General features: G+C 35.8%; 1 protein-coding gene across 2 annotated transcripts in view; it reads right to left on the reverse strand.

Moving 5' to 3' along the window:
* The window catches only part of LOC134660832 (DNA-binding protein D-ETS-3), a 96239-nt gene that overhangs the window by 13544 nt on the left and 66677 nt on the right, over positions 1 to 16018 (reverse strand). For both annotated transcript variants that reach the window (XM_063516662.1, XM_063516661.1), the window contains exon 5: positions 11081 to 11152. In XM_063516662.1, the coding sequence (XP_063372732.1) occupies positions 11081 to 11152 (72 nt within the window). The remainder of the gene's footprint in view (positions 1 to 11080; positions 11153 to 16018) is intronic.

The following is a 16018-nucleotide window of genomic DNA, read 5'->3' on the forward strand; positions in this document are numbered from 1 at the left end:
GGTTCTAGCTAAATTATATATTCCATAGCGTAAGTATGGAATAACCAATTTAATCCCGTGTGGTGACTGTACCTGATAAGATTTCTAACATATTATTTTTCTCGCGATGATGGTAAGATTGGTAAGGTAAAAAAAAAGGATTTTGTATCTAGCAGAGACGTCAGAAAGCGATGTAAAAATATTTTTGAATACTTAGAAAAATACAATACGAGTACCTACCTATAATATCAATACAAGTTCAAAATCCTGTTTAATTTTTAAAAATCTAGCCTAGAAGTTAATTGAAACCAAAATCTATTCGACACCTGTACATACCGTCACAAATCAAGTTATATCCCGTGAACTCGCAAATAGAATTCTGGAAAGTGATTACGTTTTCAATTTGCGATCGAAATTGGTAGGACGAACGGCCCGGCCTTCAGTTTCGAGTTATGCCTCGTTATGATTGTTTTCGTGTATTTGCTTGAATGGGTTTCCGTTCGAGTTGTTAAATTTGTGTTTGGATGAACATGCCTAGTTTACTTGTGTTATCGTACGTTAATGTTCTAGGTACCTACTTATTTATCTTACGCTTCAAAATATCTAGTTGTTCTCATATGTAAACTGACTTATGTCAATCCGGTAACTAATAATGAAGTTTAACACAAACTATCTATCTACAGAAAGATGTAGTGCATAATTATTTTCCGTCGTATTTTCACGGAAAGTGCAGTCTCGGTACATAAAGTACTGACATTGGCTGAACTAACATGACAAATACGAACTTTCCGCGAAAATACGATGGACAACAATTATGCACTACATCTGTAAGAATGTAATACGAGTATATGTATGTATTAGATTAGTTAAATTAAAAATATGTAATCTGGTATTATATTCTTAAGTCTTAACTTTCTATTTTATTTTATCGTATTACGATACTTTTATGAATTTATTGAATTTTTCCACTGTATGTTTCCAGCGATGTCTCGTTTTTATTTAGCGAGTCTGTCGAACAATAAGTCTCCCGCGGCGCGGCATGCTCTGTCGCCTCCCCGCGCGAGCGCCGCCATACATTCCCATAGCAAACACGGCTCCCTCACTGTTTGCTGTCCTACAAAGCTTCTGCTGTACCTAAATATTGCTAGTAGTGAAAGAATTACAATGAGATATATATTCTCCTGAGGAAAACTGCCTTAAAGTAGATACTCGTATTTTACAATCTTGAAGTCTTTGGTGAATAAAATAACCTGATTACAGTGATTAAAATAGTACCTACTTAATAAGAATAATAAGATTGAAAAGCCGAGATCTTATAATAAAAAATATAAATAAGTCCATAAATGTACATTTTTCCTTATCGTTACTCTGTACCAAATTCGCATACTGTTTTCTGATAAGTGAATCAAGCGGATCGCACCCGAGCCGAACCCCTTCAGCAAGCTTTATGGAGAAGTGATTGCTGCACACCAAATGAACCTTACGATGTTAGCCTTTTCTACTGTAATTATGCGTCCATTACCAACACTAATCTCGCTGATAGAACACACTTCGATCACGCACAAAGCGAATTAAGCTTTATATGCACGCAATACAGTATCTTATGTAACGACCGTCAAACCAGACCACCGAGAATGGTATTTTTTGACAACATCAAAATCGTTCTTATTACTTGAGCATTAAACCGAAAATCGCCAGTCATGCATGAAGGTAAGCCGAAAGAGACTCTAAGCCTTACAAGTTTACATCGGATTTAGATTTTCACGGCGCATAATGGTAGGGTGTAGCTAGAGGCTTGAAGGAGTTTAACGCGTGACGCACAAAAGGCCAAATCACGGCCCTCCCGACGGCGTCAAAGAGCGAATTTGTATTCCAATTATGACACCACCATGGACGTCCGTCGATCAATAATAATGTTGGTCACTTTTTTAAAAATGTATTTTGGCCCTTAATAAATATGAAATAAACTATCCTATCCACATTGTTAAAAGTATAATGCAGTTTAAAACATATTACATAAATATGAGTACTGGCTTCAAACTGAAAATCATACCTAGGAAATATGTAGACTTGTAGAGTCTAAAATCAAAAGTACCTAGTGATGAGACTACTCACAAAATGAGATATTATATGTCTCTACATTACATATAATGTTACTACGCCCATTTATTACTACGGCAGATACATTTTTAACAACAATTAGATACAACTATTTAGAGGGTAGCGATATTTTTGACGCGTCATTCTAACCAGTATTATTGATGCTGACTATCCAAATAAACTAATATATGTAATACAAACGTACTAAAATAAAAGTATTAGAAAAATTACGAACTTTATGAACAAACCCGGATGCGTAATTTCAGGGCAGTAATTAAAATATATGCGGTAGTGAATAAGCGCAAGTCAGTTCCGAAAATAAAATACTGGCTGGCAGACAATGAAGCAGTCCTAGTGGAGGCCATAAAATAATAATAAAAGGATAATTAATCGATTTCAGTACATTACTGGCGGGTAGTCCCCTAGTCGTAGTCGTTAGTGCAATTTCGAGGCCCCTATAGCATTAGCTATTTGATTGCGATTCGCCGTGCCCCAATCTCGGATTCAATAAAGTCTCCCCGCAGATATATTTTGACATTTCTATTTGTTAAGACATATGATTATTGGTTAGTAATTGTTTTCTGCGATCAATCGACCGTGATGTTAGAAGTCGGCCGTGGGTTTTGATCAAACGAGTTCTGATTCTAAGGAGTTCTCTATGATTAAATTCTCAAGCGAACTCCTAGAGCCTGTGCGGAAAGAGAAGAGTCGTGAAATGTATGGGATACAATACATTCTACGACTCTTCTCTTTCCGCACAGACTCTACAAGAAGAGAGGTCAAAGCGGTTTTTGACATTGTCGTGCTATTAATAATTATTATTGTTTTTATTATTTGTCACTGATTTCTCTATTATTCATTGTTAAAATCAAATCATATCAAATATCATTTATTATCAGGCAACTAAGGCCCATAGATACATACCTTACAAACTAACATACATACAATAATAAAAATTTTACACGCTAAAAAATATTTTATTTCGGCGACACGGTGGTTTTCTGTTGTGTTGCCTGTTCCGGTGTAGGATTTGGCAGATTCCCACGGAACAGTCAAAACGTTAAAAATAGTAAAGTATGTCTTCATTATTATCAGGTTACTCTTATGATGAGAATGTTGGACTTTTTCTTTATTAAGTATATACATCAGACAGATCTAACAAAATAAAAGCGAGTAGAAAACATATTTATTGACAGCATTAGTACCCACACACGTTAAGGACAATGTTGTCCTTTAACGCACCGCTCGTCGAAATAGCGTTTTGATTTCCTTGGGTTTTTTACTCCCTTGTTTGCATGAGTTGTTTGCGTTGTCAGCAGGTCTCTGGGTGGGTCTGATCAAACGTTGCACAAACATTTTTTCTAATAATATTATTTTATATAGGAGCAATTAAAGCTCGTGTCAGAGTATATCGTAGCTGGGGTGTCGAGGTGATGGATATTGACAGGGTAGCTCCCGAAACAGGTAAAAGATCACTTTCTTTATTAAACAGTAGATACATTGCATTGTTATTAGGGTTTCCATGAGTAATTGTACTGTATAACATCCGTTAGAATTTAGACGTTGATAATATCAGATACTTACTATTTTTTTATTTTATTGTCGCATGTCATTCGGTGTTTTAGTAACAGGTACGCACTCGAATTGAATAAATATCAGTATCTATGTTTTGAGGCGCCTTCCTGCCGACTTATCACGCTCCCACTTGATACCGATCACGCGGGTTTGACAAACATAATTTTGTGTTTAAATATCGCGTTTAATGAAAGTAGGTAATTTTGCTGTCAGCGAGGCATTAGGTGTATAAGTTTGGGGAAATTATGCAAATAAGTGATAATCTAGTTGTCTTATTAACAACATCTCTTTCAATGGCTAAGAGATACGACGATATTTTCTGTTCATAAATAGGTTAGTACTGCTCCTTTTTGATGCGAATACGTCATTTTGCTAATAGCTTTAGTCTTTTATTATTAAACCGCCTATCTTTGCTCAAGCAAAAGCCGAAAATCAGAGCTGCCCCACGTACCGAGTAACCCGAGCCCGTGACCCCTGCGGTCGCCGACAGACACGCGGCTGACACGCGGGCAAACACCAATGTTTTCTAATGAAATCGAGCCGAGCCCGAGCCACCCGCGCCACTCTCCGCCCGTCTCCATTTGTGCTGCCTTTCTTAATAAAAAAACACGCCAGTTATAGTTTATTACACCTGACTGCCTCAGCGGTATATTTTTTCTTGAACCTACCAGTTCTGCCCTGCTAATAGTAAGTGCCGTATATGTACACTTGCATGAAAATCATCGTTTAAATAAAGAACTTATTCAAAGAGAACCAGATAAACAATTGCATAACTTTTCAAGTGCGATTACTGCATATGTTGTTAGCACGGCAGAGTTGTCATGAATAATATTTTCAGCGTCACGAATTTCTCACGTATAAGTCAGAAAAGTCTATACTTAATATAATAATGAGAGATCTACAAGAGCTCTTTTATTCCCGTGTAAAAATATGTACCTATATGATACAACATTTAATATATGTAATAAGTAGTATGGTAAACAAATACCTGTACGCATAAGTAAAAAACTTATGTCGCGATATTGTTCAACACACCTACGTTTACCGTTTTTGAACGATAAAATATAGTTGCCCTCCATTTTCTTTGAGCAATCAGACTACATTTATGCTGAGAAAAAGATCAAGGGATCCATGAACAAGAATGCGTTGTTAGGTACAAGCTTTATTTAACTTGCAATGTTTGTAAGAATGTATATATTTAAGCTAAATTAGACCCACGTCCCATTATTCGATTTTGCTGAAAATTCACATATATACATATTAATAATTTGTAAGTTGGGTGACAATGCCATATATATATGATACCATTACTACCGTCGAGCTTATCTGGTGATGGACACAAGGGATGGTCATACGAAATCTGTCATAAAACAACGCGACCTAATTGTGTTTGGGTTTGTTAGAATTCTTTCGGTGGGTGCTAGTTGTCTGTTGAAAGGAAAGACAGCAAGAAAAGCTTGAATCAAAAATGTTATTCTATCTTCTGTTATGCGCAATGGTAAAAAGAATATAATACTTCTATATATATTTTAGAGATAGATAGATAATTTTATTATTTGTTAACAAACACGACCTACTTTACCTATAGTGTACATACGAACTATCAAGTTCCGTATATCGTCTTGAAAAAGAGTGGCGAATTGATCATTTGTTGCATAATAGGTGTTTTATTATTCAATATAAATTAAAATCTACACATAAAAAGTTTAATTTGTATTTGAAGTGAAAACTTCTTTAGCGGCGCTGTGCACTTTTTGAGGTGGGGAAAAAATGTTAAACTCGCGACAGGTCACGTGACCGACAGATTCGACAGATTGAAAATTCGTAAGACGGACACGTGACCCGGCCCCTATTTCACCACGGTGACAGGTGCGACAATTGTCGACATCACTGTTACTGACGTCATAGGCCTCCATAGACTACGGTAACCGCTTACCATCGGACGGGCGGTGTGCTTGTTTGCCACCAACATATTAATAAATAAAAAACTCCATTATATCGCCAATAAATAAGTACTTTTAGGGCCCAAGATATTTTGCGAAGCTTGACACTTGTCACAAGAAACACGACAATTGTCACGAAATTCCGACACAGAACTCATTTTTTGTCAAGAATTACCGAAAGTTCTATTAAATCGTATGACAATTGTCATCATCATCATTAACTTCGAAAGAGAAATACCTGTTTTATGCCGATATAATAAAGTTTTTTTAAATAATACAATGATGGTGGCAAACAGGAATACGGCCCGCCCGATGGTAAGCGGTAACCGTAGCCCGTGGATGCTTGTAACGTCAGCAACAGTGACATTTGTCGAATTGTCGCACCTGTCACCGCGGTGAAATAGGGGCCTGATCGAAAAACTGTTACAATATCATTGAGTTTTCACTTCTGCCGGCACTCCCGGAGTGCAACCCGTTTTTTTTTGTGTTGACCTCTTCTTTAGTAAAAGTAAGTAAACCTACTTACATCAAAATACAAGAGCGTGTCATTCAGTGTCACTATAAACGCAAACAAATCATGTACGTTATTTCTATTCACATTAGAGAAGAGCTCATAAGACAAACCCGTCACGTATTGGAGAGAGCGTACACCCTCAACTGGATGGCTCTCAGGATGTGGCTTAATATGATGCCTCTTCGTTAGCCGCAGTAATGAGAATTTGGTCGAGATTCAATCATTAGGTAGTCTTTTTGAAGTAAAAACTTCTTTAGCGGCGCTGTGCACTTTTTGTGATGAGAGAAAAATGACTCGTAACAGGTGTCACGTGACCGTAAGACGTAAGACGGACAAGTGACCTGATCGAAAAACTGTTACTTCAATGTCATTGAGTTTTTCTTTATTGATTTAAATGCAATCTAGTGAGTTTCCCTCTAACTGGTATTAATATAACTCGAGTACTAACAGTGATGTGCTTAGGGGTTTCAAGTAATGCGACGAAATAACGCTAGATGGCGTTAACCTCAATTATACATAGTGCTGCAGAAATTTTGCAATAGTGATTGTGTTTTCACTTCTGCCGGCACTCCCTGAGTGCAACCCGTTGTTTTTTATTTTGGTAAGGTAAGGCAACCTAACATTGTTGTTTGACTAGTTTTTTTACTTATGTAGTTTCTTTCACTCTTATTCACTTATTGAAGTACATTTGAGTACACATATTAATAGATAATATTTCGGGTTTTTTAATTTTACTTTGTATTGATATATATGTATATTATAAGTTATCATCATAGTGGTGTGAATTGCACTTGCCAAGTCCAGTACACTTGGTCTAAAGCTCTTTGGGAGATAAAATCATGAAAGAGAAAACACTCCAGAATTATGTTATCAAGTTTATAATCTTTATTGCAATCGTTGCATAAAGTATGTAAAAGGTGCAATAAAAGAAAAGTTTGATAAATACTTGTATAATTTAATGTCGCTATGAATTCATTTTCAAAAAATCCAAAGTTATTATTTTAACGTTGCTTTCCATTTAATTTTCAAACGAATTCTACAAACAGTTCATAATAAAAGTGAGGCCCTTCACAAGCTGCGACCCGCGCCCGCGTCCGGGTCGAAAAGAATATGTTTGGACACAATAAAGTCGAGACACAAATAAGCTTTTATGTGCCCTGGGTAACTGACCGTGGACAACAAACAGTGAGTGTTTGGCGAGCGCCCCCGCGCCCGACCATGCCTAATGGCCGAACAAAATTTATAGTTCGTTAGATATTCCAACTTATCTAACGTGGTTGCTGAAATATTGAGCTACCTACGTAAAGAAAAATCGGTGTGATTACGTAAGTACGCACTGTGTTAAAGAGCAGCCGGGTGGGGCTATTCGAAATAATGGTACAGTCGCAGCGAAAGTGCCCAAGTACTACATAACATAAGTTAAGGAAAAAAAAAACATTATTCGTACAAGATTTTATCGCTGACTCTACTTTTCTTTCCACATGCAAAGCTAATACTCATCGCGACAATTTTAGCAACCCCAAACACAATTAGTTTGCGTTTTTTATCTGTTTTATCGCAGAGTTCCCATGGCCACCACCTGTCTCACAGAAATTATTATAGAGGTGTCTCCATCATGAGATTAGCTCCATGTCAACATAATATTGCATTATCAGCATGAAATATTATGATAACATGGATGATTTACATTATGTATGCAAAATATCAACTATATCGGAAATCGTGGCAAATTAAGCTTCCATGATTTGACCCACACTAACTAACTAACATACAGACATACTAACAGGGCATGTTATAAAGGCTTGTCATATTATTTGACATCTTCTTAATTGTAGAAAAGAGTGCGTCTTACGGTATGTGATAATTTCTTCGAATTTAAACATATATTGCTCTATGGTTTCCAAATCGATCCAGTCGATAATTAAAGTTTTATGCTAACTTATTAAAAGAAGTTTGTACTCATAAGGTTCATAAACCCATTCGAATGCTACGCTGCGTAGCAATCCGTAGCTCGTAGCAACATTCATCCACTATGTAGCGAAAATAGAATATTCGTACAGCAGACCTTTAGGAACACTCCGATTTGATTCACCTCTAATTCTTCGATCATGAGCATACCTCGCAACCGAGCTAGCAAATCTGTAGCAGTTGTACGTCAGGGTTATCACTACTACGCATAAACTAAAGTAAGTAGTGCGTAAAATAGCACTTTTCGTGCGGATGTCGAAACTTGTGCCATATGTACTGTAACCCGTTGTTCGATACATGTGCGAATAGGTAATTCGCAATTCGTGTCGATTTAAAACACTCCCTTCGGTCGTGTTTTAATTTATCGCCACTCGTTTCGAATTTCCTCTTTTTCGCACTTGTATCGAAAATAACTATTCTTTGTTTTCAAATACACCAATATTTTCAAGCAATGAAAATTCCATGTTAATATTTGAAAGAAATGCGAAAAAAACGTGATTTTATAAACAAACACAGATTTTCTATCTGGCCAATCAGTCCTGTTACATTTAAGAACCATAATACTGTATGAAGATATTGCTGTAGGACTGATGGGCGAGGTAGAAAATTGTGAATAAAATTTCACATTTTCTCCATAGTAAATGTATGGAGAAAGTTTTTATTAATTTGTGGCTTTTTAGTACATTATCGTAAGTTGACCCCTAGGAAACTATTGATACTGGATAGGAATGGAATCGATTGGCATACAAAAATAGCATCTGAAAAATAAAAGTTTTCATTTTCATACAAATTGTATTGGAAAAGTTTTCCTCAATTTGTGGCTTTTCTAGCCGGAATTTTTTTTTGCTTCCATACAAGCTTTTGATCCTCAATAGGAATGGAATCGATTGGCATCAAAAAACAAGTTTGTCAAAAATGACCTTTTTCACGCACCCTGTATGTTTTTTCCAAAATCTGTAAAAGCCAATCTTCATTAATTTGAAATCGAGGGAAGGTCTTCTAAGACCGTTTTCTCGTAGCAGCACGGGATCTGGTAGCTGCCCTCACTGACCCAAAAAGAAAATCCACCCTGTATATATATATATTTCGGGGATCTCGGAAACGGCTCTAACGATTTCGATGAAATTTACTGTATGGGGGTTTTCGGGGGCGAGAAATCGATCTAGCTAGGTCTTATCTCTAGGAAAACGCGCATTTTCCAGTTTTTATATGTTTTCCGAGCGAAGTTCGGTCACCCAGATATTTAGATATCTATTAGACATTTACCAAGATAATGTGTCTAAACAAGTGTCAAAAGTAACGTGTTTGTTTGAAGAAATGTCAGTATTGACACTTGTTTGATACTGACATATTCAATCCATATCGTTTTAATATCTAGTATTTGACGTATCTTAAAGTTCGAATATGGCTGATGAATGTACATTTTGACATCAAAAAAATATCATATATCATTTATTCGCGCGCATTTATCTCGTATCTACTTGTATTGACGCGAACGAGATACGCGGGCGATTAAAACGCGGGCGGGCAAAATTACATTATTTTAATAGATTTTAATGTAAAAATGTAAGTTAGTGTGAATTGGTCTCTATGTTTCGCCTGTGCATCAATTTGTGCGTGCGAGTGAGATGCACTGAGATTTATATCAGATCTATGACATAAGGTAAAGGGCCCCTGTTTCGGCAGGTTAAGGCTCTTGAGAGTTTGTATATTACTAAGCAATTTTTAAAAATATTTATAATCATATCAATACCTTGGAAGCTTTTGAATAAGTTATATTAGTTCTTTGTTAATAATTTAATGTATAAACTTTTTTTTATATGAATTTTTTCGTGAACGTCTTATTTGGCTCCTATTTCGTGATACAAATTTAGCTCAGCTCCTAAGTTCGTGAATTCGTGTGCCCTGTTTCGGAATAAAGTTTTCTTAGAGTAATTGGTGATAATTTGCTGATAATCATTTTAAATATTTAACGGTCTTACCTACTTACGAGTAATTATAAGGTCAAATTAATAATAATATTAAAAAATATATGAAATTGAGAGCTAGCTTAAAGTTTTTTGTACTCGTCGTCTTTAATGGTTGAATTAAGACTTCGTAAACCATATGAGAAGTTTTATGAGAATTCTAGTGAAAATAACATATACCGAATTTTCGCTCATACGAAACTACATGAAATACATTAATTGTTTTCTAATTTATTTTTTTAATTATCTTCGTTGTTCTATTTAAAAACAAGCACTCAAAATGTATCTAGCAAATCCTTGATTCGTTAGTGGCACGAAATAGGAGACACACGAAAAATAAAATGACCGCTATTTCGTGAGTCGATTTATTGCAATTTTAAGGTATTTCTATGCATATATTCAATATTTTTTCTTATCAAATCAATTACTAAGGAACCCACAGAAACACTCCGAAAAACTTTTATTCGAATGGGTTTAGCTTTTCCTTCCTATAAGCTTAACAAGTGAGAGCGCGCACCTTACGCCTAAAAAAAGTGCACGCATACAACACAGCTGTTCGCGGCCGTCTGACAGTTTCGACCGTCGTATTACTCTCAGTTTAATCACTAAAATATTGGTTATTATTTTATTGAAGAGATTAAATAATACAGATTTTTTTCATATGTATAATTTAAATAAAAAATACTTGAATTCCTTATTATTTGCGCCAGAAACAAAACTAACGAAATAACGTACTAACACGAACTTGGGGCCCTTTGCCTTACTATTGTAGTATCAATACGCCTTCTATAATGGTCTTCTCGGGTCTTGATTGGTTGTGTATTATGAGTGCGCCGGTGAGAAATTGACCCAGCACCGTTTGAGAAACAGGTTCTAGTACCCACCTACCTACAAATGTTAATACTTGTTTATTACTTGTATTTAATGATAAAAACATAATGTACCCAGTAGTTTTAAGTTTATGACGTGTAAAATGTAACTATGTTTATATTTACCAATAAAGTCTGTATTTTTGTAAAGTTTAGTGCACTTACCCGGCTGACGGAGATGCGTGTGCGCATCGAGTGAGGACTTCGACATCGCGGACAACGAGTTGGTGCCATAGCCTGGAACAATCCACCAAACTGTTTAAATATGCACATTAATAAGTATAATATTTCACACCAAATAAACTATCAGGTCACTTGGAACGTACAGTCACCTGCCATAATATGTTACACAACGAAGCCCGCAAAAATATCTGACTCGATCTTATTTGTGGAGCCATAAGAGCGTGTCACTTATTTTTGCGGCCTCCGAAGAAAAGAAAGAATATGGGTCCGATTCGGATTTTGAACTAGACATCTATTAGATGTCTATTAGACATCACCAAGATACGACAACGATATTTTTAAGATCTAGCCTGTCAAATATGACATTTCCGCGATTCTGGAGATACTCATGAACGCTTCCCACAAGATATTATTACGATATTTTAACGTAAAAGTGACATTTGTTGCCAGAATTGAGCTGTAAAAGAGAACCAGTTGAAATCTAAACTTCAACGTATCTAGTAAATATCGTATCGTTCTCTAGTCTAGAACAGATCTTGTTTTCCGAATACCGCGGTAACATCTAACAGAACTGCCTTAGTAGCACGGTCGCATTTTTATCGTTTGTCACCATGTCTATCACGTTCTAACAAGTATGTAAGTGCGAAAGTGACGGGCATAGTGATAGTCGATAAAAATGGAATCATGCTGAGCCCGCTGATGTCATTCCGTTATCGTGCATTTCGCTCGTACTTGTCCGTACATGTATTGGCGCAGGCAACACGCATGAGAATTGAATAATAATATATGATTCAAATATCATTGTCAGTGTACGTTGGAATTGGCCTGTATTTCTATTTCTAATATTACGACGCAAAAATTTACATGTATGGTGCGGACAAATGTAAACAGTTATACACTTGGAGTACATTTGGAGTCACCTCGTCTTCATAGTATGTCTACCTACGCGCAATGTCATGTTGATATGATAGCACTTAATACAGCCATATTCGAACTTTAAGATACGTCAAATATTAGATATTTATTAGACATCACCTTTGAGTATATAGCCTAAGGAGATGTGATAACGTAAACTCTTCGAACAAATTTTTTCACCACTTTTAGCGGGGGGCGAGGTAAACACCTACAGCACACCACCAAAAGATAAGTAACTCAACAGACACAGATTATGCTGTTGCGACAAACGCACACTACAAAAAAGTTCAACACATCAAAAATTACACGCACACAGACAGAGTTTTCACATAACTATGCAGCATACATACGAACATGATAGTGATGGGTCACATCTGAAGAATGAGTCAAATCAGTTTGATGAATGAACTGAATTGTCTTATACTACTACTATTTATTATAAAATTGTAAAAGTGAAAATTCTGTACATTGAAGATATTAGGTAGCCAATAAAATGATTGTTTGTATGTATGGCTGTCTGTATTTATGTGTCTTTGTGTCTTAGCCAGCACGCACAGCTAAACTGTGGAATGAACTGTCGCCCGCGGGTTTTCCGGGCTGATACATAGGTAAAGATATCGTCCCATAGAAAATTTGGATTTCGCGTCTTTTTTTTACTGACATTATTTGCTTCATCAGCTAAATTAAACAAACTGCAGTGATTGAATGAATAAATGATTCATTCAATCATTCAAATGTTGAGTCGCTTTTTTGACTTTGTCACATCCCTTAAGACCGATTCGTCCCCGTACCACTGTATTCATGTTTACATTTTTCTGTCGTTTATGTATCGCAACGGTTTTTTCTTTAAATGGAGATTGTACTTCAATATACATTTAATAGTTAGTATAAATACTTATATATGATAGGAAACGCGATCTTGTTGCGAATTTGAGCTATCAGATCGCCTTTTACACGATAATACTGCACAAGTCATCATTTTTTAAGAGAAACGTCTCGCGACACGGAACGATGCAAAATGGCGGTGAAGCTACTTCAAGTAGTTTTATATAACGTGTTTGAACAGTTGACCAATGTACTTTGCCGGAGGGGGTCGCCCGTGTATCACATCTCCTTAGGCTATATACTCAAAGGACATCACCAGGATATGTCAGTGTCAAACAAGTGTCAAACGTGACGTTTCTTCAAACAAAAACGTCAATTTTGACACTTGTTTGACACTGACTTATCTTGACGATGTCTAATAGATATCTAATAGATATAATACGACCCACGCAAAATAGGCACAATGGTTGTCGATTTGCGGAAAATGCCCAGAAACACTAACTAACTAACTAACGGCCCTAACTCTTGTTTGTATTCCGTTTATTTGAATTTCTTTGTGTCAGTTTCCGTAAATTTACCAGTACCAATAGAGAAAACCTCAGATTGCGCAAAATAGATCGTGTCTATCTCATAAATAATACTAATACTGAAATTTCTACTGTCTATATTCTGAGGTACCAACGCTAATAGATAAATGTGAAAAGCGTAGTTAGATAAATGACATATAGGTACCAGGTTAGTCGGTCCACATCAAAACTTTACTGATGTCCATTGATCATTGACACATGATTCATCATTGTCAACATCACGGCGTCCACGGTGATGAGAAACGAGAATTTAATCTGATTATTGAATCTACGTCATTGTGATGACTTCAATTAAGTAGGTAACTTCAGAAATTGCGGCAACATGTATAAATTTTAAAATAAAAATTTGGAAGGAATTATTTAGAATTTGAGAAACGTAAGTTTTGAGTAGGTACTTATCGAGTAGTAGTCATAATTGTTATATGTACTTTAGTATTTTTCCCATAGCTTGGGTACGGTGGCATATACATATATGGAAGTTGATTTTTACTTCAATCATTAATAATTTAACCACAATTTAACCTAGCGTAAAAGATCAAAAAATGGTGCGGTTTTAACGATTCGTAACAATTAGTTTTCATGAAAATGCTCGAATCGAACAAATTCGTTTAGCGGGTGATTCAGCAAGTAATTTATGATAAACATGCTCCATACAGAATACAGACTCACTCGGGATGCTCAAGATTAAAGATGAAATTAACATTTAAACAATGTCGTTCAGTATTTAACAGGATTTGTGTTACTTAGTAGTAAGAAAGAAAGTTAAATTATGTTAGACTAATCACCGAATAATCTTAAGTAAACTATTCTTAGATAGCATTGGCCATTTGTGAACAATGCCGCTGGCTACGAGGGATCACGTATATTAGTAAATTGCACCGTATTCTCTAGGCAACAAAGCACTTTTGCAATCGGCTGTGTACGTGGAAGAATTAGATTGTCTCTTTGAAGTCTGCAATCAGATTTCACGCATTGTTAGTGTTAGAGCAACATGCTGGAAGGTTCTTTTGATTTTGGTGTTTTTTATTCCGCTTTTCTCGCGCGGTCTTTGATTTTGGGGTGTGTTAGTTGTATTACTTTTGTCCCTAAATATTTAGTCGTTAACTACAAAAAAATTGTGTTATTTTTTTTATTTCCTATCATAATGCACTTATTGTTTTTTTTAACCTATGTTACATACATGAAGTTATATTTTTTAAACTGGAGCGAGTTGTCACTTTTTTTGCCATACTAATTTGAACCTTATCACCGAGACAGAAAGTTGTTCGTACCAGACTAGAGAAAACGGTCCACTTGAGATAGAAAAACCCGAGCCCTGTGTCTCACTCGCACATGTTGCCAATGTTAAAAAGATACCATTGTGGTAGAAATTATATCATTAAACTACTGAATTTAATTACCTTCTTATACAATTTTAGTCCTATATTGAGATTACAGTTCTGATATATTTTAAGTAATTTGTAAATAATTATGATGCCAATATTATTAACTGATTAAACCAAGCGCATACACAGGAAAAAAAACCTAAATTTTAGTATGGTAGGATTTGTAGTAACTTTAAATATTAATTGGTATCCCCAACTTGATGACATTTCTTCAAAACACGTGAATGCGAAATTTCTTAAAAATTGTGAAGAAATGTTGTGTTAAAGGTTGTTGGAGTGAAATAATTGCTAATTGTGGAATATTGTTTCACAAGAAAGCCACAATTATTACATTTTACTATAAAAATACAAGACAACATTGTCAAACTCATTAGGGTGACTATGATGTCGGCACGTTGTGAATCGGTCTCACAGAATTCTTATTATTAACGTAGGTAATGTAAAAGTAAGTTTAACTTAATAGGTATGTCTTTATTTCGGCATGTTTAATTTAAGATTTGTTATAGAATACCTAATTGAAGGGATGTTTACAAAAACAACATAACTGCTTAGAGCGGTTGTCATTTTTTTTAAGAACATGTTAATCGTTTCAGGTGTCAACCAGTGTAGTCAGTTATGTTGTTTTTGTAAACATCCCTTCAATTGCCAAAATTAAACACCAAAGTGCTTAACTCCTTAAAACATTACAGACTCTCATTTATACATAATATTTTGTTACGGAAAAGGTGTGTCAAACTGTTTATATATATGCAATCGATTCTTTATAGGTAGGACACATTTCCGTCAATAGAAAACAGGCACCAACTTTAAAAAAAAAACGTCATATTTGCTAAACAGATCTTCAATGACGCTTACACTTAAAAAAAGCTGAAGTGGACAAAAGGGAAGCCTACCTTTATGAACATACCATGAGTGAGTGCTAAGGGAGCATTCAAGTATTATGTAACGCAATTTTTGGACATTTTTGACACCCCCTCCCCCCCCGCCATGTCACGCGCCGTAACGTTTTTCTGTACCCCCCCACCCCCTAGTAAAACGTTACGTAACCACCAAGTGACCATTTTTTTACCTAAAGGCCACAATTATGTGGTGTAAAGTACTTACCGTAAAGTGGCGAAAAGTTCTGAAAGGTTAAAAAACAATGTTACGTAACGCGTAGTTCAAACCCCCCCTCCCGCCCCTGTAACACATCGTAACGTTTTACAAGA

Source organism: Cydia amplana, chromosome Z, assembly GCF_948474715.1.
Source record: "Cydia amplana chromosome Z, ilCydAmpl1.1, whole genome shotgun sequence".
NCBI classification, from domain to species: domain Eukaryota; kingdom Metazoa; phylum Arthropoda; class Insecta; order Lepidoptera; family Tortricidae; genus Cydia; species Cydia amplana.